Source organism: Ranitomeya variabilis, chromosome 1 (genome assembly GCF_051348905.1).
Source record: "Ranitomeya variabilis isolate aRanVar5 chromosome 1, aRanVar5.hap1, whole genome shotgun sequence".
In the NCBI taxonomy this organism is placed as follows: Eukaryota; Metazoa; Chordata; class Amphibia; order Anura; family Dendrobatidae; genus Ranitomeya; species Ranitomeya variabilis.
This window is the reverse complement of record NC_135232.1, coordinates 495,327,738-495,353,712: the sequence shown is the minus strand read 5'-3', so window position 1 is coordinate 495,353,712 and position 25,975 is coordinate 495,327,738. Positions and strand designations below refer to the sequence as shown.

At 42.2% G+C, this 25,975-nt stretch overlaps 1 protein-coding gene across 1 annotated transcript in view; it reads left to right on the top strand.

Moving 5' to 3' along the window:
* The first annotated feature begins 245 nt into the window (after nt 1-245).
* LOC143794130 (coiled-coil domain-containing protein 17-like) overlaps nt 246-25,975 on the top strand; it is an 81,695-nt gene continuing 55,965 nt past the window's right edge. The window contains exons 1-3 of the mRNA XM_077280948.1: nt 246-595; nt 7,554-7,679; nt 17,606-17,738. Of these exons, the coding sequence (XP_077137063.1) occupies nt 461-595; nt 7,554-7,679; nt 17,606-17,738 (394 nt within the window). The 5' untranslated portion in view covers nt 246-460. The remainder of the gene's footprint in view (nt 596-7,553; nt 7,680-17,605; nt 17,739-25,975) is intronic.

Sequence of the window (25,975 nt, the reverse complement as noted above, 5' to 3'; positions counted from 1 at the left end):
GAAACGAGCGTCACTGATTTCTGGTGCAAAGAAATGAATAAAAATGCTATTAACTAAGTAAATATTGATGTGGGCCACCGTCTTTTCTCCTCACAAGATGTAAACTCTGCAATTTCCAGTCTTGCCTGTAGATGCTGCTCTGAAGCCTTCCAAATCTGTAGCTGTGGTTTTGTGATAAGTTGCAGAAGTTATACACAAACACAGGTTGCCATCCAGCTCTTTGTTACAACACTGGGGAGGGGACAGCTAAGCTCAGGAGCTGGGAAACTACAGCAAGCAAAGGATATGATCTAATTAAGTAGTGAAGAAAAATCTTTAGGGATATATTTCAAGTGTTTTGCATTTTTGTTATTCAATATATAAACATGCAAGATTTCAACATCTGAATCCAAGCGGAAAAGAGAAAACTGATGAATGAAATATTTAACTTTTAACAGTAATCTCTCACAGAATTGGCACGATGACAGATATATTACGCTGCCCAAGTTGCAATATGACTTTCAAGTCTTCATTATTACTGCAAAAACACAGAGAAAAATTCTGCATTGGTGGAGACCTTGGCAGAGCAAGAGAAACACGGACGCCTCAGGACATGGTAAGTTTTTAGCTGGTAGTTTCTTTTATTAATCTTCCTATTAATAATATGTTTTGTATTTGTTTTTTAAATATCTTTAGAATATATAGTGTATCCTAGAAATATAGTCGTTTATTTTGTCTCTTTATATAGAACCAACATATCCCCCAGACATTGTCGGCACTCACTGTCCCCATTGGGACTCACAATCTAAATTCGCTATTTAGTATTTCTTTCAGAGTCTTAGAGAAAACCAGATATGACGGACATGTTCACCAAAGAAACATTAAGCTGTCCACTTTGAATATATTATGAAATAAGGACCCAATGTAACTCTCTGGAGTTATAAACATATACATATTACCGTACTATATACATTATAATTGGTTTTATCTGCAGCATTCACCGTCAGGCGCCATATCCACCCCAACAAAGTCTAAAACATATAGGTCCGTAATATGGATTCTAGCTGTACATTTTTGTTGCATCATTATTACTGACCTGTGCTTCTATCTGCAACATATGCGATCACTTTGAAAAATATGCGCGATAAACAGTTGAACATTACAGAACATAAAACAATTGACATGTATACTGGGGTAAATGCAGACTAAGTTATCGGTATTTTGTGTATATATCTCAATTTGTCAATACACACATGAAGTGTGTACCAAAAAAATGGAGAACAACACATAGGGTAATATGGTCATCCCAACAATATGGGAATATAGCATAAAGGTTCTTCTCACCCTAAGTTGCTGTGTCACAGCAAAAAAAAAGCTGTGGAGGTCACCGTAAGTACTTGTAGAAGTAAATCCTCCTGGCCGTGAATCCAATCAGTATGCTATAGAAATAACCAAAATCAACTTTCGGAATCCGTGCTTGGGGGTCAATATAAAATTAATTAAGTCCAAAAAGAAACGTGTTATGTTTTAGACTTAATGTCATATTGACTCCAGTTGCAGATACGAAAAGTTGTTTTTGGTTACTTTTATAACCTTTTTTGCATACCGATTACACACATATGAATGTGGCCTTAGGTTAGCTTCAGATGGCTGTATCAAAAAACAAGCCAGTCGTTCTTGCAAATTGTGGACCTGACTGGCCCCCATGTACGGCTCTGTGTTCCCCTGTGTGAGAAACATCAGGAATCAGCCCAGAATTACATGGGAGGACCTGGTCAATTACCTGAAGAGAGCTGGAACCACAGTCTCAAACATTACCATTAGTAACACACTACGTCATCATGGATTAAAATCCTGTAGGGGACGCGAGGTCCCCCTGCTCACCCAGCACATGTCCAAAAATAGAACTTATTGGTATCAACTCCATTCGCCATGTTTGGAGGAAGAGGAACAATGAGTACAACTGCAAGAACACCATCCCAACCATGAAGCATGTTGGAAAACATCATACTTTGGGGGTGCTTGTTTGCAAAGGGGACAGGATGACTTCTCCGGATTGAATGAAGGATGGCTAGGGTCATGTATCCAGGGTCGCAATAAGGTATACTGTGTTGAGAGGGGATAAATGGTTATTTTAAGGGCTGGGTTTTAGCGGACAACCATAGAGTGGGTGGGAGGTTGACCACCCTATCTCCACCCCAGGGTGCAGTTTGGGGTTAAAATAGCCAGCTTCCTGAGGCTTTCAGTGTTCAGTGTGCCTGAAGAGGCTAACTCCAGATACCTGGTCGTGCTAACCTGAACCATGTGTTTTGCCAACCCTAAGCAGGCTGATTCCCCCTACCACAAGGACTGTGCTTTGTGTTACTACTTTGTTTTGTTTTCCTGTTTTTGTCCAAAGGGCCATGTTTATTTTTACTTCATCATAGTTTATGCCACATATATATGACACCAGTGAAGATCTTAAAGAGACAATGTACTTCTGTGTACAGCTGAGTGATCCAATCTACCACAGGGGATAAAGCCCTTGTACACATTCAATATCTATAAGCAGAGATTGGAGAGACTTTGTTTGAACAGTCATTCTTTGCTGACAGAGTCCTTTTAAACCTAAGTTCCTTGCCCCCTGTCGTATGTTCACCTACCAGCATCTTCACCATTTTTAAGCACAGTTCCAGTCCTGCGGCACCATCGTGTGAGTGCAGCTTCTGACTGGCCGGAAGTCAGAAGCTGCTTCAAAAAGCTCTCAATGCATGTCTATTAGAGCCAGAATGGAGCGGGTACTCGGTACCGGGTCCTTTCGGTTCTCAAGGGGGATGTCACAGTGGCTGACCCGGTCCGTGGCCCTATGGACGTCCGTTGAAAATGGGGGGAAAGGTCTTTAAAGGGATAGAATTTATGTTCGTGACGCCACCTGTGGCATTCGGTCAGGGTGACCGACGCTGCTTAGGTGTCCGCTGGGGTGATGTTATGGCAGCTAGATGGTATACCTTCCCACAGGTGAAGTGTAGCCCCAGGGCTTCCCAGAGTGTAGATGGTGGATGGTGTGAGGCGCAGTGAAGAACAAGGACACAAGGTTGCAGTCTCTTTACCTTTTTACTGAAGGCTTCAGTATCCACAGTCCAGAGCACCAGATCACAGGGCAGGCAGAGTCCGGCCGGTCTGAAGGCAAATCCAAAGTCCCCTTATCCAGGTGGAAATCAGTAGCCTTCCTCTAGCACCTGGGTGTTGTAGTACCTTACTGCTGAGCCTCTCATAAGGTCCTCACAACTGTTGTAGATGTTCTAGATTTTATGTCTCTCTCTGTCCCCCAGATGGATAGGAACAAACCCGTATGACTGATGGCCTAAGGCTTTTTACAGGGACACGCCCTGGCCGCCACAAGTTGCCACCGTGCCTCTTGGGTATAGGGCGGATCAGTAACTTGGAATTAGCTGTCCTGCCGGTCTCTGGAGCAAGGCATAGAGACTGTTGCTCCCTCGGTGTCCCGGCTATCGGATCCTGCGCCTCAGAGGGAGGCAGCCTTTGCAGGGCAGAACTTCTTCTGGTTTCCTCTCCTTTTGCTATGACTTTGTTTCTCACCCTCTACAATACAATTCGCTGTTCGTGTGTCTTTCTTAGGATGCTGCCGCATGTCGGGCAGGCGCAGCTCCGTGGCCTTCTGTTTAGGCCTCTGACAGGATCCCACCCCTGACAGGGACCCACTCTGTCAGCAGCTATTAGATGTTCCTCCTTCCTGTCTGTCTGCCTGACAGGGACTGCCTAACTTCCTATCCAGGCCACCAGTTTTACCTAATTGTGAAGCGTGCCCTAATAAATAGGAGCATAGCTCCCCCTGGTGGACTGGAGTGTGAAGTGTGTTGCATGGTTTGTGATACCTGGTAAAGAGATCTCCTTTATTGCCTTCAAACGTAACATCACTCCCCCTGATGGAAGAATGACATTACTGCAATCACCAGGACCCTGGGGCGCTGCAAGAACAAGGTTCTCATAGACTTCATCTGGTCATGGTGTTGCGGTTTTTGTCCCTTGTAAGTGATGTTATTCGATCGCCATATTGTGGTAATATGTGGTCTAGTCATGGTGTAGCGGTATTTCTCCTTTGTATGTGGTATTATTCGGTCACCCTGTGGCGGTAATATGTAATTTTTGTCATGGTGTGGCGGTATTTGTCCCTTGTATGTGGTATTATTCAGTCACCATATTGTGGTAATATGTAGTCTGGCCATGGTGTGTTGATATTTCTAACCTATATGTGATATTATTGGTGGTCTTGTAATAGGGGATTGTGTTGTATATGGAGGTTACTTGTTCTCTCTGATATCAATAAGAGGAAGATTCTTCATTTCCGATACAGATAAAATACTTGGAAGCTTAACCCCTCCCTGTCCTGTGACTATTACAGTAGTATCAAAGATGTACATACAGGGGTTCTCCTGTGAAAACAAGTAATCACCTATCCTAAGGTCACGTTCATACGTTCAGTATTTGGTCAGTATTAAACATCAGTATTTGTAAGCCAAAACCAGGAGTGGTTGAAAAATGCAGAAGTAGTGACTTGTTTCTATTATACTTTTCCTATGATTGTTCCACTCCTGATTGTATCCAAAACAAAAGCTGATGGCTATGTATGTCATCTTGTTTTCAATGGGAATTGTTAATGTGTGATTGATGAATACATGGTGCGAAGTGGAGTTTTTCCAAGAGTGGGCGGTGGGACTGTGGAAGATCTGAGAGGTGGAGGTGGAGCTGAGTGAAGGCTCAAGGGGGCCCAAAAACTTTGCCAGCATGGGGCCCTGAATTTCCTGCATATATAGCAAGATTTTGGCCAAAACCTTCTTCCCTCAGTAAAGGGGCATTGAAGATGAGTTGTGGCTGGGTCTTCCAGCATGACAATGAACCGGAACACACAGCCTGGGTAACTAAGGAGTGAAAAAATTGGAGTCTGGCTCAACAGGACTGGATTTTCCTTTTCTTTTTCTTTTTCAAAAGAAAATATGGTGCATACAAAAGAAAAATTTACATGGTCGACATGACCCAGTCGACGCGTTACGACTGCACTATCAGTCACAAAAAGTAACTGATAAGTGACAAAAAGCATATTTCTCTGAAAAATATATATTAAAAACTTTATTTTCTATGTTTGTACTGATGATGTTTGTCCTTCGTAGTCTAAGATGACCATGACTTCAGAGTTAGAAGAGAATTAGTAGTTATGGGTCCGGAGGTGGCTGATGAGTCCAATCCGGGCCCTGAAGGTTCGCCCATATACTTGACATAAGGAAGCAGATGTGGTCAGTACACCAGATTCTACTTGTGCCTTGCGGACAGCGCGCTTTCTTTTTGCGTCAAAGATTTTCCTATCTTCAGCTGCACATGCTCCTGAGGTGATCCTGCCCCGCCAACCTGGACGATCCAGAGCAAGCTCTTCCCATTCATTGGTGTTGACTTCCAGGTTTTTGAGAGACACCTTAAGGCAGTCTTTATAGTGCTTTTTCTGCCCCCCAACTGCTCTCTTTCCTTGGCACAGTTCTCCGTACAGCAGTTGTTTCGGTAGTCGGCTGTCAGGAATTCTAACCACGTGTCCAGACCACCTGGCGTGGACTTTCAGCAGAAGAGTGTAAACGCTGCGGAGCCCAGTTTGTTCCAGAATTGCCATGTCCGGGACATTGTCTTGACACCTGATGTGGAGGAGTCTGCGGAGGCAACTCATGTGGAAATGATTAAGCTGTTTAGCATGCCGGCTGTACACTGTCCAGGTCTCGCTAGCATAGAGAAGTGTGGTGAGGACCACCGCGCAGTAGACCTTCAGCTTGGTGGTAAGGCTGAGTCCCCTTTGTTCCCAGACGTTCTTACGCAGTCTCCAGAAGGCGGCACTGGCTTTGGCAATTCTGTTATTAACCTCAGCGTCTATGGTTACTTCACGGGAAAGTGTGCTGCCTAAGTAGGTGAAGTTATCGACTGCTTTGAGGTTTTGCTCCTTCACCGTGAAAAGTGTTTGTACTATATATTTATGGAAAACATATTTAAAGTGTAATTAACTATTTGAAGAGAATCTGTCAGCAGGTTTTTGCTATGTAATCTGAGGCAACATGAGGTAGGGTCTAAAATACTAAATTCAGTGATGTGTTACTTAACAAGTGTGATGTTATGTATAATGAAGGTTTTAACACTAGGACATTATCATTGCTTTGACTAGCAGGCTCATGAGCAGTTGTCCAACTCCACCCTCTCCTGTGATTAGCAGCTCATTGTCAATAGTCTGTGTACATATAGAGCCAGGGGTGGGTGGGTAGCTTCCTCAGCTCTGCTGCATTTTACATCTAAGCACTCTGATTGTGTCACAACTGCTGCACCCAGTAACTAAGTGATACATGGTTGGATTCAGGGCCTGTTTTCCTACATTGTGCTGCTCTCAGATGAGGTAGCAAAATTCTGGTGACAGATTTCCTTTAAGTTAGAATGGTCCTGTAATGACGTTAGTATAATGTTGTTCAGATCAGGACACCTTGGATCAAATTTGCTTACCCACGTGTAATCTCCCAAGTTGCTGCTAGATAAAAGTGAAAAATGAAATCACCAGCTCACCTAGGTCTCCAACTTTTGATTTTGGAGAACCTGGAGCAGAAGCTGTTGCAAGGTGGTGATTGAAAAAACTGATTATCAACGCGCTTTACATTTTTCATTAAGATTAAGAATGGATATAGCATTTTGAAATGCATTGAAAATCAGTATTCATTACTGGATTTTAAATGTTTGAAATAAATTGCTAATTTTAACCCATTTGGATCAAGCAGGATAACCCCACCTCTTTTTTCAGTCAGACATTGGCTGTATGATTTCAGCCAGTTGGGCTGACTCTGAAACTCTGCAGTGTTTCAGAAAAAAACATACATTTGCTGCCATAAACCAAGCCACATGGGTGACTAGTAGAGAAGGTTGGTCCCAAATAGCATCTCTCCGCTATCCAATTACCGACAGGTCTCACCCCATACGTGCATGCAGGAAGATATTTGTTAGTTAAGGGGAGCAGGCAAAGAGAAGTTGCTGGGAACCGGCCTTTTCGACTAATCACCGATGTGACTTTTTACCCAGGCAGGATTTAACTTTTTTTTTTCCCCTGAAAAGCTGCAGTGTTTCTGAGCCAAACATACCTGGCTGAGATCATGTAGCCAATGTCTGATCCATGCCGCCCGTGGTTTGGGCAGCATGTATCTGCTGTCAGGTTTCCTGTAACTCAGTGTAGATAACCTAACAATTATCTACAAATCAAATTGTGCACTGTTGAATTTCGAAGGTTGGATCTATCCCCTATTAATATCCAAGACTATATGACCATTTCTTCCTAATGTGATCCATACAGGCAGTTTTAGGCTGAAATCACTTGTGGCATGTGTTTGCTTTCAAAACAATCCCAGTCAAATGAATGGAAACCATTTTTACTAACAGAAATGCCTGCAACAAATTTGCCATGTGTGAATTCACCCTTATTTTTTGTTGAGTGATAAGTGGAAATGGGATTTGCATATTCTTTGAGGTTGCTCCAACTATGTGCTCTTTACTCACCTGTAAATTAGGTAAACCGTCTCCAAAAGGCCAGACGAAAAAAGACTGACCAACTGCAGCAGCATCACCAAACCAGCATGATAAATGATCATAATCACATGTTGGACTCTAACGAGGAGAAGTCTGATTCGCTGAAGGTAAGTACAGTTTACGCATGATCAAATCTAAACCAGATCAAGATCCAAATGGACTCTTTTCACACCGGTTTGTGCTTTCTTGTGCCTTGAATCCTAATGAGTTTGCTAAATCAGATGATGCATGTTGTTACGCAGCCTCTGTTTCTTTCATTCTAGAAAAACAGAGAACGTTTTACACTCTACTAGTTCCATTACATACTATTTGGGAAAGCCAAATCCTCCTACATAATATCTAAAAAGTAAATAAGTTTAAGACAAAAGATTTCTGACTGTTACTGTACCCAGTTAGATCTCATTGTGGTTCAAGACCTTGGACAATTCCATACATCCAGGTCGGTAAGTACTTACCGACCTTGGATGTATGGATATGTTCAGGAGCTCTGCGTGCAGGATCGCCGCTGGGAGTTCAGCAATTTTGACAGCTGACACCTGGCACTCATTGCCAAGAGTGGTGCCCGCACCGTTCCCAGCAGTTTAACCCCCCAAATCTTGCGATCAACATCGATCGCAGCATTTAGAAGGCAGGCAGAGGGAAGTAGCCCCATCTGCCATTCAATCGGCATCCCAGCGACGTCCAGATCATTGTCATGGTGACCTGATGACATCCGTGTCACCAGGCACTAACAAGTGCACAAGTGCATGATCTAACTAACTTGTGTCAGTGCAGCACTGACATTTACAAAGCCTAAAAATGCTTCTGCATTCATATGTTTTATAACTGCGATCATAGTGCTGAAAGTCAAAGTCCCAGAGTGGGACTAAGTAAAAAAGTTAGAAAAAAAGTTGCAAAAATATTTTTGTAAAAAAATCATAAAATAATAATAAATATATATGTATATATTGTACCCATAAATAAATATTTTTCTGAAAAAATAAAAAGTAAACCAAAAAAGTACGCATATTTGGTATTGTTGCATCTGGAACAACCCACCTAATCAAAATGTCACACTAGTTAACCCCTTCAGTGGACAACATAAAAATAGACACAAGGCAAAAAATGATGCTTTATCATCATACCGCCAAAGAAAAAGAGGAATAAAATGCGATCAAAAAGACAAATGTAAATATAAATTATATCTTTGAAAACGTTATCAATTTTACAACACACACGAAACAACATAAATTCCCCCCAAAAAAAACAATATCTGAATTGCTGATTTTTGTTCATTTTGCGTCCCAAAAATTGGAATAGAAAATTATAAAAAAAAGTAATGTGCCCAAAAATGGTACCTATAAAAATGTCAATTCATCCTGCAAAAAACAAGCGCTCACATGACTTATTCGACATAAATACGGAAACATTTTAGCTATAAAAAAAGGAAATGATTTTTGCAAACAGAAAGCATCTTTTAGTGTATGACAGTAGCCGAACAAAAAAAACCCTATATAAATCTGGTATCTTAGTAGTCGCATCGACCTGAAGAATAAAGTTGTCTAATCACTAATACCGCACTAGTAATGGCATAAAAAATAAATAAAAACAATTCTTCACCTACTGTTGATTTGTTCACTCTGTCTCCCAAAGATTGCAGTCAAGCTTGGCTCAAATTTATGCTGCGCTTACACTGGGGTTTCCATGTAAAGTTCTGAAATACGTGATTCAGACAGAACCCCTGGTGGAAGGTTCCATACAATAAGGCAGATGGAGGCACTGTGGACGCCGTCTGACTTGTGATTTGGCTGTGTCGTCATTTTAGGCGTGCATAAAAGTGCAGTTGGCCACAGTATTGTGCACTTCTGAAAAGAAGGACACTGCTGAATAGAGGCCAGACTGAGTCCAGAGTAAGTTTGCTGCCCCATTATAGTGAATGAATCCTTCGGAGGTTACATCTGAATCACTTGGTGATTTAGATGGAAACCCTGATGTAAGCTGATTAGCTTAGAGCACAGGATAAATGTGATCCCAATGTTTTGTAAAATGTTCCTAACAAAAGCTTCAAATCAAATCAATCCACTAAAAAAGTCTCCACTCAGGTCCGTCATCTGTCAATGGAAATATAGAGGCTTCTACGTTACTAGTAGCACAAGGGCTATGGCAAAGCGAAATTACTCCTTTCCCCACCTCAAAAGAAATTCAGAAAATTCTGCGCTCCCAAATCCCCCTCCCTTCTGAGCCCCAGGCTGATTAAACCATTAGCATCCACATGTTTTGCATTTCTGTAGCTATGAGAGCCCACCTAATTTATGAGTGAGTGTCTCCAGAAGCATGAGCTGGCACTATAACGTACTGGTTACTTCAACATACTGGTCACTTCAACTTACTGGTCACTATAACGTACTAAGGACTACAAGGTACTGGGGACTACAATGGCAGATTTAAAATTTTCTCTCAGCAGTATCCACTGCTGCTTGTTTCTGGAAAACTCGCATTGAGTCAAAATCGTCACTACACCTGTAAATAAATTCCCAAAGGGGTATAATTTCCAAAATAGGGTCACTTGTGGGGGCTTCTGCATTTCTAGCACTTAGGGGCTCTGTATATGGAGTCCGCAAACTCTTCTAGCACAGCCTGCACCCCTGGAGGCAAATAGCGCTCTGACTTGCTGTATACCTAAGCAGTACTGTACAGCCACATATGGGTATTTCCACATTCAGCAGAAATTGTGGGACAAATTTTGGTGCCATTTTTTACCCACTTCCTCTTGTGAAAATATAAAATCTGGGGATAAAACAACATTTTTGTGTTAAAAATGTAATTAGGCTTTCTTTACTGCCCAATGGCATAAAATTCTGTGATACACCTGTGGTGTCAATATGATCACTGCACCCCTAGATGAATTCATTGAGAGGTGTAGTTTATAAATTGGGGTCATTTATGGGTTTTTTTGCGGTACTGGCACCTCAGGGGCTCTCATAGTAGGTAATGGCACCCGTTAACCATAATAAAATCTGCACTATAATATTACGCGCCTTCCCTTCTGAGCTTGGCACTGTGCCTGAAAAGTGTTTCCTGATTACATGTATGGTATTGGTACACTCAGGAGAAATTTTTACAAGAGTCCTTTTTTCTTATTAGCCCTTAGAAAAATGAAAAACTTGTGCTAAAACAACTTTTTAGTGGTAAAAATGTTATTCTTTCTTCACCACCCAATAGTATAAAATTATGTGACATACCTGTGGTGTCAATAAGATCACTGCACCCCTAGATAAATTTATTGGGGGTGAAGTTTGTAAAATGAAGTCACATATGGGGCTTCTGCTGTTCTGGCACCTCAGGGGCTCTGCCAATGTGATATGGCACCCTCAAACCATTCTTGCTAAATCTGGACCCTTCATTTCTGAGCTTTGCACTGTGCCACATATGGAGTATCGTTGTACTCAGGAGAAATTGCACAACAAATAGTTTTGGGGTCCATTATTCTCCGGCTATCCTTGTAAAAAATGAAAAAGTTTGGGGCTAGAACAACATTTTTGTGGAAATCTTTTTTTTTTCATTTTCACAGATCAACGTTGTAAAATTCTTTAAAGCAACTGTGTGTTCAAGGTGCTAACCACATGTCTAAATAAATTCCTTGAGGCATTTTGTATCCAAAATGGGGTCACTTATGGGGGAGTTCCACTGTTTAGGTACACCAGGGGCTCTCAAAACGCAACCTGACACCCACAGACCATTCCATGAAAGTCTGCATTCCAAAACATCACTCCTTCTCTTCTGAGCCCTGCCGTGCACCCAAACAGTAGTTGAAAGCTGCTATCAAAGCAACCTAGGCTTCCATAACACCTCAGCAGTGCCACAGGCTGATCGCCTCCATTCCACGCCGCTTTGATGCAGTAATTGATGTAAAAGGAGCCCCAACCAAGTATTGAGTGCATTTACTGAACATACATTTCAGTAGGCCAACATTTCAGATTTTGAAATAATTTTTCAAGCTGGTGTTATAAAGTATTCCAATTTACTGAGATAATGACTTTTGGGTTTTCATTGGCTGTAAGCCATAATCATCAAAATTAACAGAAATAAACACTTGAAATAGATCACTGTTTGTAATGACTCTATATAATATACGAGTTTCAGTTTTTGTATTGAAGAGCTGAAATAAATTAACTTTTTGATGATATTCTAATTTTGTGAGACACACCTGTATATTGAGGTGACTTTGACATTACTAAGGTTGTGTTTATGCTAAACAGCTTGAAAGGGTTTCCATAAAGTATTAGGAAACCTTAGATTGTTATACCCGTCTTTTCTGGGCAACATAAATACCTGCAATTTTCTAGAAATATTGCAAAAATTTGCAGAAGCTAGAAAACTTGAATGTTAAAAAATGCGATCATTTCTAGTACAAAGAGTAATTGTATCTTGGTAGATGGTGCACACAAGTGTGATAAAGGATTTCAACCTATCAAAAAGGCAAAATTAACATGTTTTTTTGTAAAAAAATAGATGTCCGATTTGAGGCATTGCATTTTGGTTAAAGGGGTTGTCCACTACTTTCAATTAACCCCCCTATGTATCCCCCCGGGGCCCCTGATGATTTGTGTAGATACCTTCTTTAGCCGTTTTCGCCTGTGAGCGGCGCTATGCTGGTGCCTGAGTCCGGGTCACGTGACCCCCAGGCTTCAGCCGCCGCTCATTTCCGCCGACGTCACGTCAATTTCCAGACTCTGGAAATTGATGTGACGTCAGTAGCAGGCGTGTCCCCAGGCTCCACAGACAGCAGTCACTCATAAAGAGTGACTGGGCTGTGGGCGGGGCTGAGGCTGCCTGCGGGGCTGTGCTGGGGGCGGGCGGGGCTAGGCAGGGATGTGCGTATGCTGGCGGGCGCCGGTGCTGTGCGGTCCCCGGCGCCTGTGCTGTGCGGTCCCCGGCGCCGTGCGGTCACCGGCGCCGTGCGGTCACCGGCGCCGTGCGGTCCCGGGCGCCGTGCGGTCTCGGGCACCGGCGATGTGCGGTCACCGGCGCTGTGCGGTCCCGGGCGCCGTGCGGTCTCGGGCGCCGGCGATGTGCGGTCACCGGCGCTGTGCGGTCCCGGGCGCCGGCGCTGTGCGGACCGGTATGTGCTGGGGGGTGGTGTGTGTGTGTGTGTGTGTGTCTGTCTCTGTGTGCAGGCATCGTCCGATGGGACAACAAGTCCCATCGGGCTCTGCCTGCTACAGTGGCAGTGAGTGACACATTAGCCAATGATGGGACAGTAGTAGTCCCATCATCCGGCTAATGTGTTGAATGTAATAAAAAAAAAAAAAAAAAACACATATACATATACAGTACATACATACATACATACATACATACATACAACACACACCATGCGACGACATACGACAACACTCACCATGCGGCGACATGCGACAACACACACCATGCGACGACATGCGACAACACACACCATGCGGCGACATGCGCCATGCGATGACATGCAGCATGCGACGACATGCGCCATGCAACTACATGCACCATGTGACGACATGCAGCATGCGACGCCATGCGCCATGCAACAACATGCAACATGCGAGACATGCAGCATGCGACGACATGCACCATGCAGCGACATGCACCATGCGACGACACTCACCATGCGACGACATGCGCCATGCGACGACATGCAGCATGCAACGACACTCACCATGCGGCGGCATGAGCCATGCGACGGCATGCGACATGTACCATGCAATGCCATGCGGCGACATGCTGCATGCGACGACATGCTGCATGCGACGACATGCGCCATGCGACAACATGCTGCATGCGATGGCATGCGACGCCATGCGACGACATGCGCCATGCGACGGCATGCGCCATGCGACGGCATGCAACAACATGCGCATACAGTACATACATACAGTACATACATACATACAGACATACAGTACATACATACATACAGTACATACATATAGACATACAGTACATAAAACATAGAGTACATATTCACCATCACTTGTCACTTTGATCCCCGAAGCCATTGTCATCTGTAAAAAATATTAAAATAATAAACAAACAATATACTCCCTGATCCGCAGAAATCCAATTAAAACGAGTGTCCCACGACGATCTCCCGTGGAGAGCAGGAGCATCTACTGACCCAACCACTCTCCAGGGGCTCCAGGAACACAATGAGGGGAGGAAGGTATCCTTCCACAATGTATTCCCCACAATGTATTCCTACGCCCCTGTGAGAAAATAGTCCCTAGTCTCACTTTATGGCATGCTGTATGAGAAAGTTCCCACGCAGCTTTTTGCCATAAAGTGAGACCAGTGAACTTTAGTAACCTCAGTGATGCACTACAGGAGCCATTGTCTCCTGTCAGTGTGTCACTGAGGGTCCTATAGAGCAGTGACATCACCCGATGTCACTGTTCTATAGGGGAGATCGTCGTGGGACACTCGTTATTAATTGGACTACGGCGGACAGGTAGTATACGGTTTATTATTTTACGTTTTTTGCAGGCGCTGAAGTATGGTAAGTATGGTTAAATGAAGAATATTAAAATACTTTTTCCTAATGTGTGTGTTTTATTAACCCTTTTTTAGTATTGGATTAATAATGGATAGGCGCCTTATTGACGCCTCTCCGTTATTAACCCGGCTTAATGTCACCTTACAATAGCAAGGTGACATTAACCCCTTATTACCCCATATTCCACCGCTACACGGGAGTGGGAAGAGAGGGGCTAAGGCTGGTTTCACACTTGCGTTTTTATCTGCATGCATGAAAAAACGCATGTAAACGCGGTAAAATGCTGCGTTTTTTTAGACGCATGCGTTTTTGCATGTAGGAAAAAAACGCGGCATTTTGCCGTGTTTACATGCGTTTTTTCGTGCGTTTGCGTTTTTAAAACGCATGCTGAGAAGTGTGTGACAGCTGCCAATCATCAAAATCCACAAGAAAACCCACTATAAATAGAAATAGCTAGGGTTAGGGGTAGGTTTAGGGCCTAACCCTAACCGTGACAGAAATACGTGGCACTTTAATACGTGACACTGAAATACGTGGCACGTGGCACTGAAATACGTGGCACTTACATAGGTGGCACTTACATAGGTGGCACTTAAATCCGTGGCACTGAAATACGTGGCACGTGGCACTTACATACGTGGCACTTACATACGTGGCACTTACATACATGGCACTTAAATACGCGGCACTTAAATACGTGGCACGTGGCAATTACATACGTGGCACTTATATACGTGGCACGTGGCAATTACATACGTGGCACTTATATACGTGGCACTTATATACGTGGCACTGAAATACGTGGCACTGAAATATCGTGGCACTATGACTGTCAGAAAATGTTCATTAAACGGTTAGGGGTGAGGTTAGGGGTAGGGTTAGGGTTAGGGTTTGGATCCCTTTATCACCCTGATGGTGGTGGGTGGTTTTTCAGTGTTTTTTCTGTTTTTTTCTATAAAAACGCATGCGTTTTTAACGCAAATGCATGTGCTTAAAAACGCATGCGTTTACATAGACAGCAATGCATTTTTTTGCCGCAAATAAACGCATGCGTTTTTTGCGGCAAAAAACGCCGCTAAAAATTACTACAGGTTGCATTTCTGCAAATGAACACGCGCGTTCAAAAACGCATGCGTTGCCGAAAACGCGTCAAAACGCATGCGAAAAAACCGCATGCGTTTTTAATGTTAAGTATAGGAAAAAAACGCATGCGTTTTTTAGCGCTAAAACACAGCGTCCAAAACCGCAAGTGTGAAACCAGCCTCAGTGCCGGAATTGGCGCATCTTACAGATTCGCCATTTCTGGGGTGGCTGCGGACTGGTATTTGTAGCCGGGGGGGACCAATATCCATGGCCCCTCTCTAGGCTATGAATATCAGCCCGCTATCTGCGTAGCCTTTCTGGCTATAAAATATAGGGGGACCCCACGTCATTTTTTGGGGGTGGTCCCCCTATTTTAATAGCCAGTAAAGGCTACGCAGACAGCTGCGGGCTGATATTCATAACAGGCTACAAATATTGGTTCCCGGCCGTCGGCTTTCCCCCTCTTGCGCAGAAAATTGCGCGGGAGCCCACGCCGTTTTTTTCAGCTTTTTATTAAATTAAACGCTCATTAATGCCTGTTTCACACTTGCGTCGGCACGGGTCCATCGCTATGCGTTGGGCCGACGTACCGACGCACGTTGTGAAATTTGTGCACGTCGTGGGCAGCGGATGCAGTTTTTCAATGCATCCGCTGCCCATTCTGAAGTCCGGGGAGGAGGGGGCGGAGTTTTGGCCGCGCATGCGCGGTAGAAAATGGCAGACGCGACGGACGTGCCAACGGTCCGCCAAAACACGACGCATCCGTTGCACGATGGACGCGACGTGTGGCCATCCGTCACGATCCTTCACTAATACACGTCTATGGGTAAAAAACGCATCCTGCGAGCACATTTGCAGGATCCGTTTTTTTCCCAAAAAGACGGATTGCGAAAAACTCAAGTGTGAAAGTAGCCTTATAGAAACATCGGCCTTTCTATTATATATCTATGGATATATCTATCCATAGATATATTTATCTATAGATATATCTATAGATACATAGATGTATTTATCCATATATTTGGGTGCTTTCACACATCAGATTTTTGCCGTGAGGCACAATCCGGCGAGTTTTAAAAAAAACGGATCAATTTTTTTCCGCCGGATCCGTTTTTTTCTCATACAGTTTCATCCGCTTTTTGCCGGATCCGTCAAAAAAGCTGTTTCCGCCGGATGGAAAACACATACAGAGGAACGTTTTTTCTGTCCGGCGAAAAAACGCACAGCGACGGATCCGGCAAAAAAACGTATGAAACTGAGCTGTGAAATGATGAATCCGGCTTTGGAATCCGTTTTTTCATGCATGTTTCCATTCAAATCATGCACATTTTCCATTTATTTACTTATTTCCAAAAACGGCATTAAAACCGCGCATAAACCGCACCAAAAAAAGCATCAAAACTGCACCAAAAACTGCATCAAAACTGCACCAAAAACTGCATCAAAACCTGGTGCAGTTTTGCAGTTTTGGTGCGGTTTTGATGCAGTTTTTGGTGCGGTTTTGATGCAGTTCTTGGTGTGGTTTCGGTGCGGCTTTTTCCGCAGCATGTGCACAACAAGTCTGCGGCTCCCATAGACTTACATTGGTTGTACACTACACTGCGGATTTGATGCAATTCAGTGCAGCAAAAAACACTGCGGATCTGCAATCAGATCCGCAACGGGTGCACAGCCTTAGCATTTAGTGAACCTAGCCAAAAAGCCAAGCAAAAAACAAGTGTGGGATTGGACTTTTTTGCCATTTCATTGCACTTTGAATTTTTTTCACATTTTCTGCTACACGACATGGTAAAACCAATGGTGTCGTTCAAAAGTAGAACTTGTCACGCAAAAGATCACATGGCCATACTGACGGAAAAATTATGGCTCTGGAAAGAAGGGGAGCGATAAACGAAAACAAAAAAGCTCCAGGGGGTGAAGGGGTTTAGAAACATGGATATGGACATATCTGTGGAAATAGACATATATCTATCTATCTATCTATCTATCTATCTATCTATCTATCTATCTATCTATCTATCTATCCATCTATCTGTGTGTAATGGAGTGTGGGTTGGACAAATGTAAAAGAGGAGGTTGGACAGAAATGACATCACAAATCTTTTTGAAGATAGAGGAGGGAGGGGTTGGGTGTGTTTTGGAGTGGGTGTGGTAGGTTCGTGCTTAGTAGCAGTGCAATGCATCATGGAACTTGTAGTATTAGAGCACAGTAACTCAGGAGAAAGGAAGTTGTCGATTAACCCCATGAGAGCTGAATCCAGCACTAAAGATGTGCTGCTACAGCATGATAAAAGGTAATATTGCTAAAATAAACACAGTAGATGTTTTCAGTGGCACATAATAGCAAGATTTATGAAAAAAAAAAAAGGTTATAGTAGTGGACAACTTCTTTAAGCTATCAACTTGCTAACTAAAGGTGTTTAAATGAATATTTTCTCATTTTAGATTAATGCAATTGGTAAACCAGGGCCCAGGACAATAGTTAATGACACACAGCTACACTATCTGGCTGAGGCTCACAGCAAGCAAATCAGTGAAATTATGTCTCAGAACAGGATGCTGGAAAAACAGAGAGATGGTATGTTACAAAACCTACTAGAAAGTTCATTATAGATTTTGCTTAAGTTTATTACATTCCTTGTATGTAAGTATTTTAGTACACAATTATGTATAACTAGATTGTGGCCCGATTCTAACGCATCGGGTATTCTAGAATATGCATGTCCCCATAGTATATGGACAATGATGATTCCAGAATTCGCGGCAGACTGTGCCTGTTGCTGATTGCTCGAGGCAACCTTTATGACATCATCGTCGCCATGGCAACCATTATGACATCTACGTCGATACTGTGCCCGTCGCTGATTGGTCGAGGCCGCCAGGCGGCCTCGACCAATCAGAGACGCGGGATTTCCATTATGACATCATCGTCGCCATGCTGTGCCCGTCGCTGATTGGTCGAGGCCTGTCGGCCTCGACCAATCAGAGAGGCGGGATTTCCAGGACAGACAGACAGACAGAAAGACAGACAGACAGAAAGACAGACAGACGGAAAAACCCTTAGACAATTATATATATAGATGTGTAATTCGGAGTGCAAAATACATGTTTTATATATATATATATATATATATATATATATATATATATATATATATATATATATATATATATCCGCTTTGAAGAAACCGGAATACATCCAACCTGTGGTTACAGTTCGCACGGAAAACGGATTGGGACAAAGCCACACATGTAAAGAAAAAACTTGTTTCTCCAGTGATCAGTTAAATGGTAGAGTAAAATATACCTTTTATTTATCCATTGAAAAGTTCCAGATTTCTTCAGTTACAATATTGCATACATTCAATCCCTTATGGATGACATGTTTCAACACCACATGTGTTCTGTAGAAGGATGTAGATCTGGGGATTTATTATGATGGAATATAGGAATATAGGCTGAACTGGATGGACAAATGTCTTTTTTCGGCCTTACTAACTATGTTACTATGTTACTATGTTACTATGTGTCTTCCTCCAGGTCCGATATATACAGTCATATGAAAAAGTTTGGGCACCCCTATTAATCTTAAGCTTAATGTTTTATAAAAATTGTTTTTTTTGCAACAGCTATTTCAGTTTCATATATCTAATAACTGTTGGACACAGTAATGTTTCTGCCTTGAAATGAGGTTTATTGTACTAACAGAAAATGTGCAATCTGCATTCAAACTAAGTCTGACAGGTGCATAAGTATGGGCACCCTTATCATTTTCTTGTTTTAAATACTCCTACCTACTTTTTACTGACTTACTAAAGCACTTTTTTTTTGTTTTGTAACCTCATTGAGCTTTGAACTTCATAGCTAGGTGTATGCAATCATGAGAAAAGCTACTTAAAGTGGCCACTTGCAAGTTGTTCTCCTGTTTGAATCTCCTCTGAAGAGTGGCATCATGGGCTCCTCAAAACAACTGTCAAATGATCTGAAAACAAAGATTATTCAACATAGTTGTTCAGGGGAAGGATACAAAAAGCTGTCTCAGAGATTTAACCTGTCAATTTCCACTGTGAGGAACATAGTAAGGAAACACATTGATCTGGGCACATCACAGCTGAGCTATACAGCTGACATGTATCCACAACAGCCACAGATGGAATTGCATTCCACCGGCGACTGTTAGCTAGTTAGCTGACAGCGGCATTTACCTCACGCTTCTAGGAAGAACGTCGCTAATTCCACCCATTGGTGACCTGTCACATGATCGTGGGTCACCGATGGGTCAGCATGACAACCAAAAAATATTAAAAAAATATATAAAATTTCAAATCACCTCCCTTTCACCCCATTCAAAAAAAAAGAAAAAACAATAAAAAAATCAAATATACACATATCAATATACAAAAAGAATTAACCCGATCGCTAAACGGGGTAACGAGAGAAAAATTCTAAATGCCAGAATTACGTTTTTTTGGTCGCCGCTACATTGCAATAAAATGCAATAATGGGCAATTAAAAGATTGTATCTGCACCAAAATGATATAATTAAAAACATCAGCTCAGCACGCAAAAATAAGCTCTAAACCAACCACAGATCACAAAAAATGGACACGCTACAGGTCTCAAAAAATGGCGCCTTTTTAAGAAATTTTGATTTTTTTTTTCAGCACTTAAATAAAAAAGAACCTAGACATGTTTGGTGTCTGTGAACTCATAATGACTTGGAGAATCATAATGGTTAGTTTTAGCATTTGGTGATTATGGTGAAAAAAAACAACAACTGTGGAGTTGCACTTTTTTTGCAATTTCACCGCACTTGGAATTTTTTAATGAAAAATAAAAAAGTTATGGCTCTGGGAAAAACTGGAGCAAAAAATGGAAATTTAAAAACTGAAATACCCCTGACTGTTAAGGGGATAATGTAGCCCTAGCCTCTTGGCAACCACCTGTAAGAAATAGTCTTTTTATCAATTTTTGAGGTACATCCAGTTCAGTTTGTCACTATGACAAATGTAAGCAATTTCTTGATGACTGTCTTCACAGTGTTCCATGGTACAGTCATGGCCGGAAGTGCGGGCGCCCTTGAAATTGTTCCAGAAAATTAAGTATTTCTTCCAGAAAATTATTGCCGTTAACCCCTTCACCCCGGAGCTTTTTCCGTTTTTTCGTTTTCGGTTTTTGCTCCCCTCCTTCCCAGAGCCATAACCTTTTTATTTTTCCGTCAATATGGCCATGTGAGGGCTTATTTTTTGTGGGATGAGTTTTACTTTTGAATGATACCATTGGTTTTACCATGCCGTGTAACAGAAAATGGGAAAAAAATTCCAAGTGTGATGAAACTGCAAAAAAAGTGCAATCTCACACTTGTTTTTTATTTGGCTTTTTTGCTAGGTTCACCAAATGCTAAAACTAACCTCCCATTATGATTCTCCAGGTCATTACGAGTTCATAGACACCTAGCATGTCTAGGTTATTTTTTATCTAAGTGGTGAAAGAAAATTCCCAAACTTAGCTAAGAAAAAAAAGAAAATTGCGCGATTTTCCGATACCTGTAGTGTCTCCAATTTTCATGATCTGGGGTCGGGTGAGGGCTTATTTTTTGCATGCCAAGCTGGCGTTTTTATTGATAACATTTGGGTGCAGATACGTTTTTTTGATCACCCGTTATTACATTTTAATGCAATGTCGCGGCGACCAAAAAAACGTAATTTTGGCGTTTTGATTTTTTTCTCGCTATGCCATTTAGCGATCAGGTTAATCCTTTGTTTTTATTGATAGATCGGGAGATTCTGAACGCGGCAATTCCAAATATGTGTAGGTTTGATTTTTTTTTTATTGTTTTATTTTGATTGGGGCGAAAGGGGGGTGATTTGAACTTTTATATTTTTTTTATTTTTTTTATATTTTTAAACACTTTTTTTTTTAAATTTTGAAATGCTTCAATAGCCTCCATAGGAGGCTAGAAGCATGCCCTACACGATCACCTCTGCTACATAGAGGTGAAGTACAGATCACCTCTATGTAGTAGAAATGGTAGTGTACTTTGAGCGCCGACCACAGGGTGGCGCTCAAAGCAATCGGCCATCAACAACCATAGAGGTCTCAAGGAGACCTCTGGTTGTTATGGCAATGCACCGCTGACCCCCGATCATGTGACGGGGGTCAGCGGTGCGAGCACCTCCGGCCGCGCGGCCGGGAGCGCTAGTTAAATGCCGCCGTCAGCGCTTGACTGCGGCATTTAACTAGTTAATGGGTGCGGGCGGATCGCGATTCCGCTCGCGCTCATTGCGCGCACATGTCAGCTGTACAAAACACCTGACATGCCGCGGCTTTGAGGTGGGTTCACCGCCGGAGCCCACCTCAAAGCGGGGGATCTGCCAGCTGATGTACTATTCCATCAGCTGGCAGAAAGGGGTTAAACATGTTTTGTTATGCACATGTTTATTTCCTCTGTTTGTATTGGAACAACATAATAGAACTGAGAAAAAAGGCAAATTAGACATAATTTCACACAAAACTTCAACAATGAGACGGACAAAATTGTTGGCACCTTTACTAAACAACTTTGTTTCAAGCATGTGAGTGTTCAAACTCACCTGTGGCAAGTAACAAGTGTGGGCAATATGAAAATCCCACCTGAAACCAGAGACAAAGGGGAGAAGTTGACTCAAGGAATAATGCAAGTCTATGTTGAAAGTTTGCACATAAAACTCGGCGTACCGCAAGAGAAATTGACATGTTGCATATTTGAAGCATGCACCGCATATCAAAAAAACACAGCAGACATGAGATTTCTGTACATCCCGTCCACCATCCTGGAACTGTAAGACACTGCATTTTGTTTGCTGAGCAAAAATTCACAGTGTCAAAAACATTTGATGGGTGTTTAACCCAAGTAGGTGCAAATATATTTATGTGCTCACGTTCATTACTTAATCCCAAATATATCCAAATAAAAAGAAACTTGAAGGTAACGGTTTCCCTGAAAAACAGTAGAATGTGTCCTCAAATGAAGTTTTTATTTATTTTAACCCCTTCCTGACATGCGCCATACTAGTACTGCTCTGCGGGAACTGCATTTCTGCAAACAGTAGTACAGGTACGACGCACATGGTCGCGTGGCCTCAGGCTGAGCTATGCGGCAATCGGGTGCGGGTGTCAGCTGTATGTGACTAGCTAGATAGCACTGATCACGGACATTTAACCCCTCTGATGCCACTGTCAGTAGTGACAGCAACAGGGAGGAGCATCGCGCAAGGAGGGAGCTCAGTGCGGGCTTCAATCAGGACAATGCGATGCGATCACATTGTCTTGATGTTCTCCATGGAGACCCCCAGCTGCAAGATGGCCGCGGGGTCCTTATGGGAAGGTGGCATGTCAGTGCCTGCTCAGAGCAGGACCTGAGATGCCTCCTCCCTACCTGGCAGATCTTGGTCTAATGTCCTGCAGTGCAGATGCATTGCAATAATGTCCCATACTGGGACAATGTAAAAAGAAAAAAAATATATGTATTAAAAAGTGTAAAAATATATTTTTTTAAATCCCCAAATAAAGAAGAAAAGGAAACAAATATGTTTCCAATAAATACATTTATTTATGTAAATAAAATAAATAAATAACAAAAGTACACATATTTGGTATCACCGCATCTGTAACGACCCGCTCTATCAAACAGTGCCACTAGTTAACCCCTTCAGTGAACACCATGAAAAAATAAATAAAAAATGAGGCAGAAAACAATGCTTTATCATCATACCAACAAACAAAAAGTGCAATTAAACATGATCAAAAAGACAAATGTAACCAAAAATGGTACCACTGAAAACATCATCTTGTCCTGCAAAAAACAAGCCTTCATACAGCTCCATCAACAGAAAAATAAAAAACTTATAGCTCTCAGAATAAAGCGATGCAAAAATAATTTTTTTTATATAAAATGTATTGTCTAAAAGCATCAAAACATAAAAAAGATGTAAATTGGGTATTACTATAATCGTACTGACCCGAAGAATAAAGCTGTCTTACCAATTTTAGCACACGCAGAATGGTATATATAAAAAAAAGCAATTCCTGAATTGCTGGTATTTGTTCATTCTGTCTCCCAAAAATCGGAATAGAAAGCGATCAAAAAATGTCATGTGCCCTAAAATGGTACCAATAAAAACGTCAGCTCCTCCCACAAGAAACAATACATAACATGACTTTGTCGGTCGAAATATGGAAAAATTATAGCTCTCAGCCAAACATAAAACCCCAGTATAAATCTGGTATCACTGTAATCACACCAAACCAAAAATAAAGTCGCCTAATCACCTATACCACACGAGGAACGACATAAAAAATAAATTAAACCAATTCTTCACCTGCTGTTGATTTTTTAATTCTGCCTCCCAAAGATCACAGTAAGGCTTGTTGTACACTTATTCTGCGCTCTGCGCTGAGCGCTTACACCGGGGTTTCTGTGTAAATCTCTGAAATACGTGATTCAGACAGAAACCCCGGTGGAAAATTCCCTATGATGAGGCAGATGGAGACACTGTGGGCACCATAAAACCTGTGATGCGGTGGTGTCCGTGCTTTTAGGATTGCATAAAAGTGCTGTTGGCCACAATTTTGTGCACTTCTGAAAAGGACACCACTGAACAGAGGCCAGACGGAGTCCAGAGTAACTCTGCTGCCTCATTATAGTGATTAGATACATTGAGAGTTTCATCTGTCACGTCACTTGGAGATTTAGATGGAAATCCCAATGTAAGTGTTCAGTGTAGAGCGCTGGATAAATGTGATCATAAATGCTATGTAAAATGTTCCCAATAAAAGCTTCAACTCAGTCCACTAAAAAGCAAGTCCCCACTCAGGTCTGTCATCTGTTAACGGAAATATAGGGGTCTTCCACGTCACTGGTAGCACAAATGCTCTGGAAAAGCGAAATAGCTACTGGCCCCCCAAAAGAATTTCAGCAAATTCTTTGCTCCCAAATCTAAATGCCCCCTCCCTTCTGAGCCCCAGTCTGCATAAACCACATTTAGTGCCCACATTTTTGGCATTTCTGTAGGGATGAGAACCCGCTTAATTTACAGGTGCGTATCTCCAGAAGCATGAGCTGAGCATAATGTACTGGTGACTGCAACGTACTGGTCACTACAGCGTACTTGTCAGTGCAACAGCAGTTTGCACTTTTTCACTCAGCATCCACTTCTGCTTGTTTCTGGAAAACACCCATGAGTCAAAATCGTCACTAAACCTGTAGATAAATTCCCGAGTTGTATAATTTCCAAAATGGGGTCACTTGAGGGGAAATACTGCTTTTCTATCACTTAGGGGCTCTTTATATGGAATCCATAAACTATTCTAGGAAACTCTGCGCTCCAGGAGGCAAATAGCGTTCCGCCCCTCCCGAGTCTTTCCATATGGCTAAGTAGTACTGCACAGCCACATATGGGGTATTGCCACGTTCAGTAGAAATTGTGGGACAAATTTTGGTGCCAGTTTCACCCATTTCCCAGTATAAAAATTTAAAACTTGGGTCTAACACACAATCTTGGTGGTAAAAATGTAAATTATTTTATCTTCACTGCTTAATGGTCTTCATTGAGTGGTTTAGTTTGTAAAATGGGATTACTTATGTGGGTTTCTGCTGTGTTGGCATCTCAGGAGCTCTGCCAATGTAACATGGCACCCTCAAACAAGTGCAGCATAATCTGCACTGTAATATGGCGTTTCTTCCCTTCTGAGCTTTGCACTGTGCCTCAAAAGTAGTTTTCAATGACATATGGGCCATCGGGGAACTCAGGAGAAATTGCACAAAAAATGTTGGGGTCCATATTCTCCTATTACCCTTGTGAAAATACAAAATTTGAAGCTAAAAAAGATTTTTGCGGGAAATATGTGATTTTTTTATTTTCATGGCTTAACGTTATAAACTTCTGTTAAGCACCTGTGAGTTCAAGGTGCTCAATATACATCTAGATAAGTTCCCTAAGGGGTCTAGTTTCCAAAATGGTGTCACTTGGTGGGAGTTTCCACTGTTAGGCTGCCGTCACACTAGCAGTATTTGGTCAGTATTTTACATCAGTATGTGTAAGCCAAAACCAGGAGTGGAACAATCAGAGGAAAAGTATAATAGAAACATATGCACTACTTCTGCATTTATCACCCACTCCTGGTTTTGGCTTACAAATACTGATGTAAAATACTGACCAAATACTGATAGTGTGACGGCAGCCTTAGTCACATTAGGGGCTCTCCAAACGGACATGGCATCCGCTAATTATTCCAGCAAATTTTACATTCAAAAAGTCAAATTGCGCTCCTTCCCTTCCTAGCCCTGCCATGGGCCCAAACAGTGGTTTTCCACCACATATTGGATATCTGCGTACTCGGGAAAAATTGCACAACAAATTGTAGGGAGCAATTTCTCCTGTTACCTTATAAAAATGCAAAATTTGGAGCTAAAACGATTTATCTGGGAAAGATGTGATTTTTTTTTAGTTTTACAGCTTAACGTTATAAAATTCTGTGAAGCACCTGTGGGTTCAAGGTGCTCAATACACATCTAGATAAGTTCCCAAAGGGGTCTAGTTTCCAAAATGGTGTCATTTTTGGGAGTTTCCTCTGTCTTGGCACATCAGGGGCTCTCCAAACGCAACATGGTGTCCGCTAATTATTCCAGCAAATTTTACATTCAAAAAGTCAAATGGCGATCCTTCCCTTCCAAGCCCTGCCGTGCACCCAAACAGTAAATTTTCCCCACATATGGGGTATCGGAATGCTCAGGAGAAATTACACAACAAATGTTTTGGTCCATTTTCTCTTGTT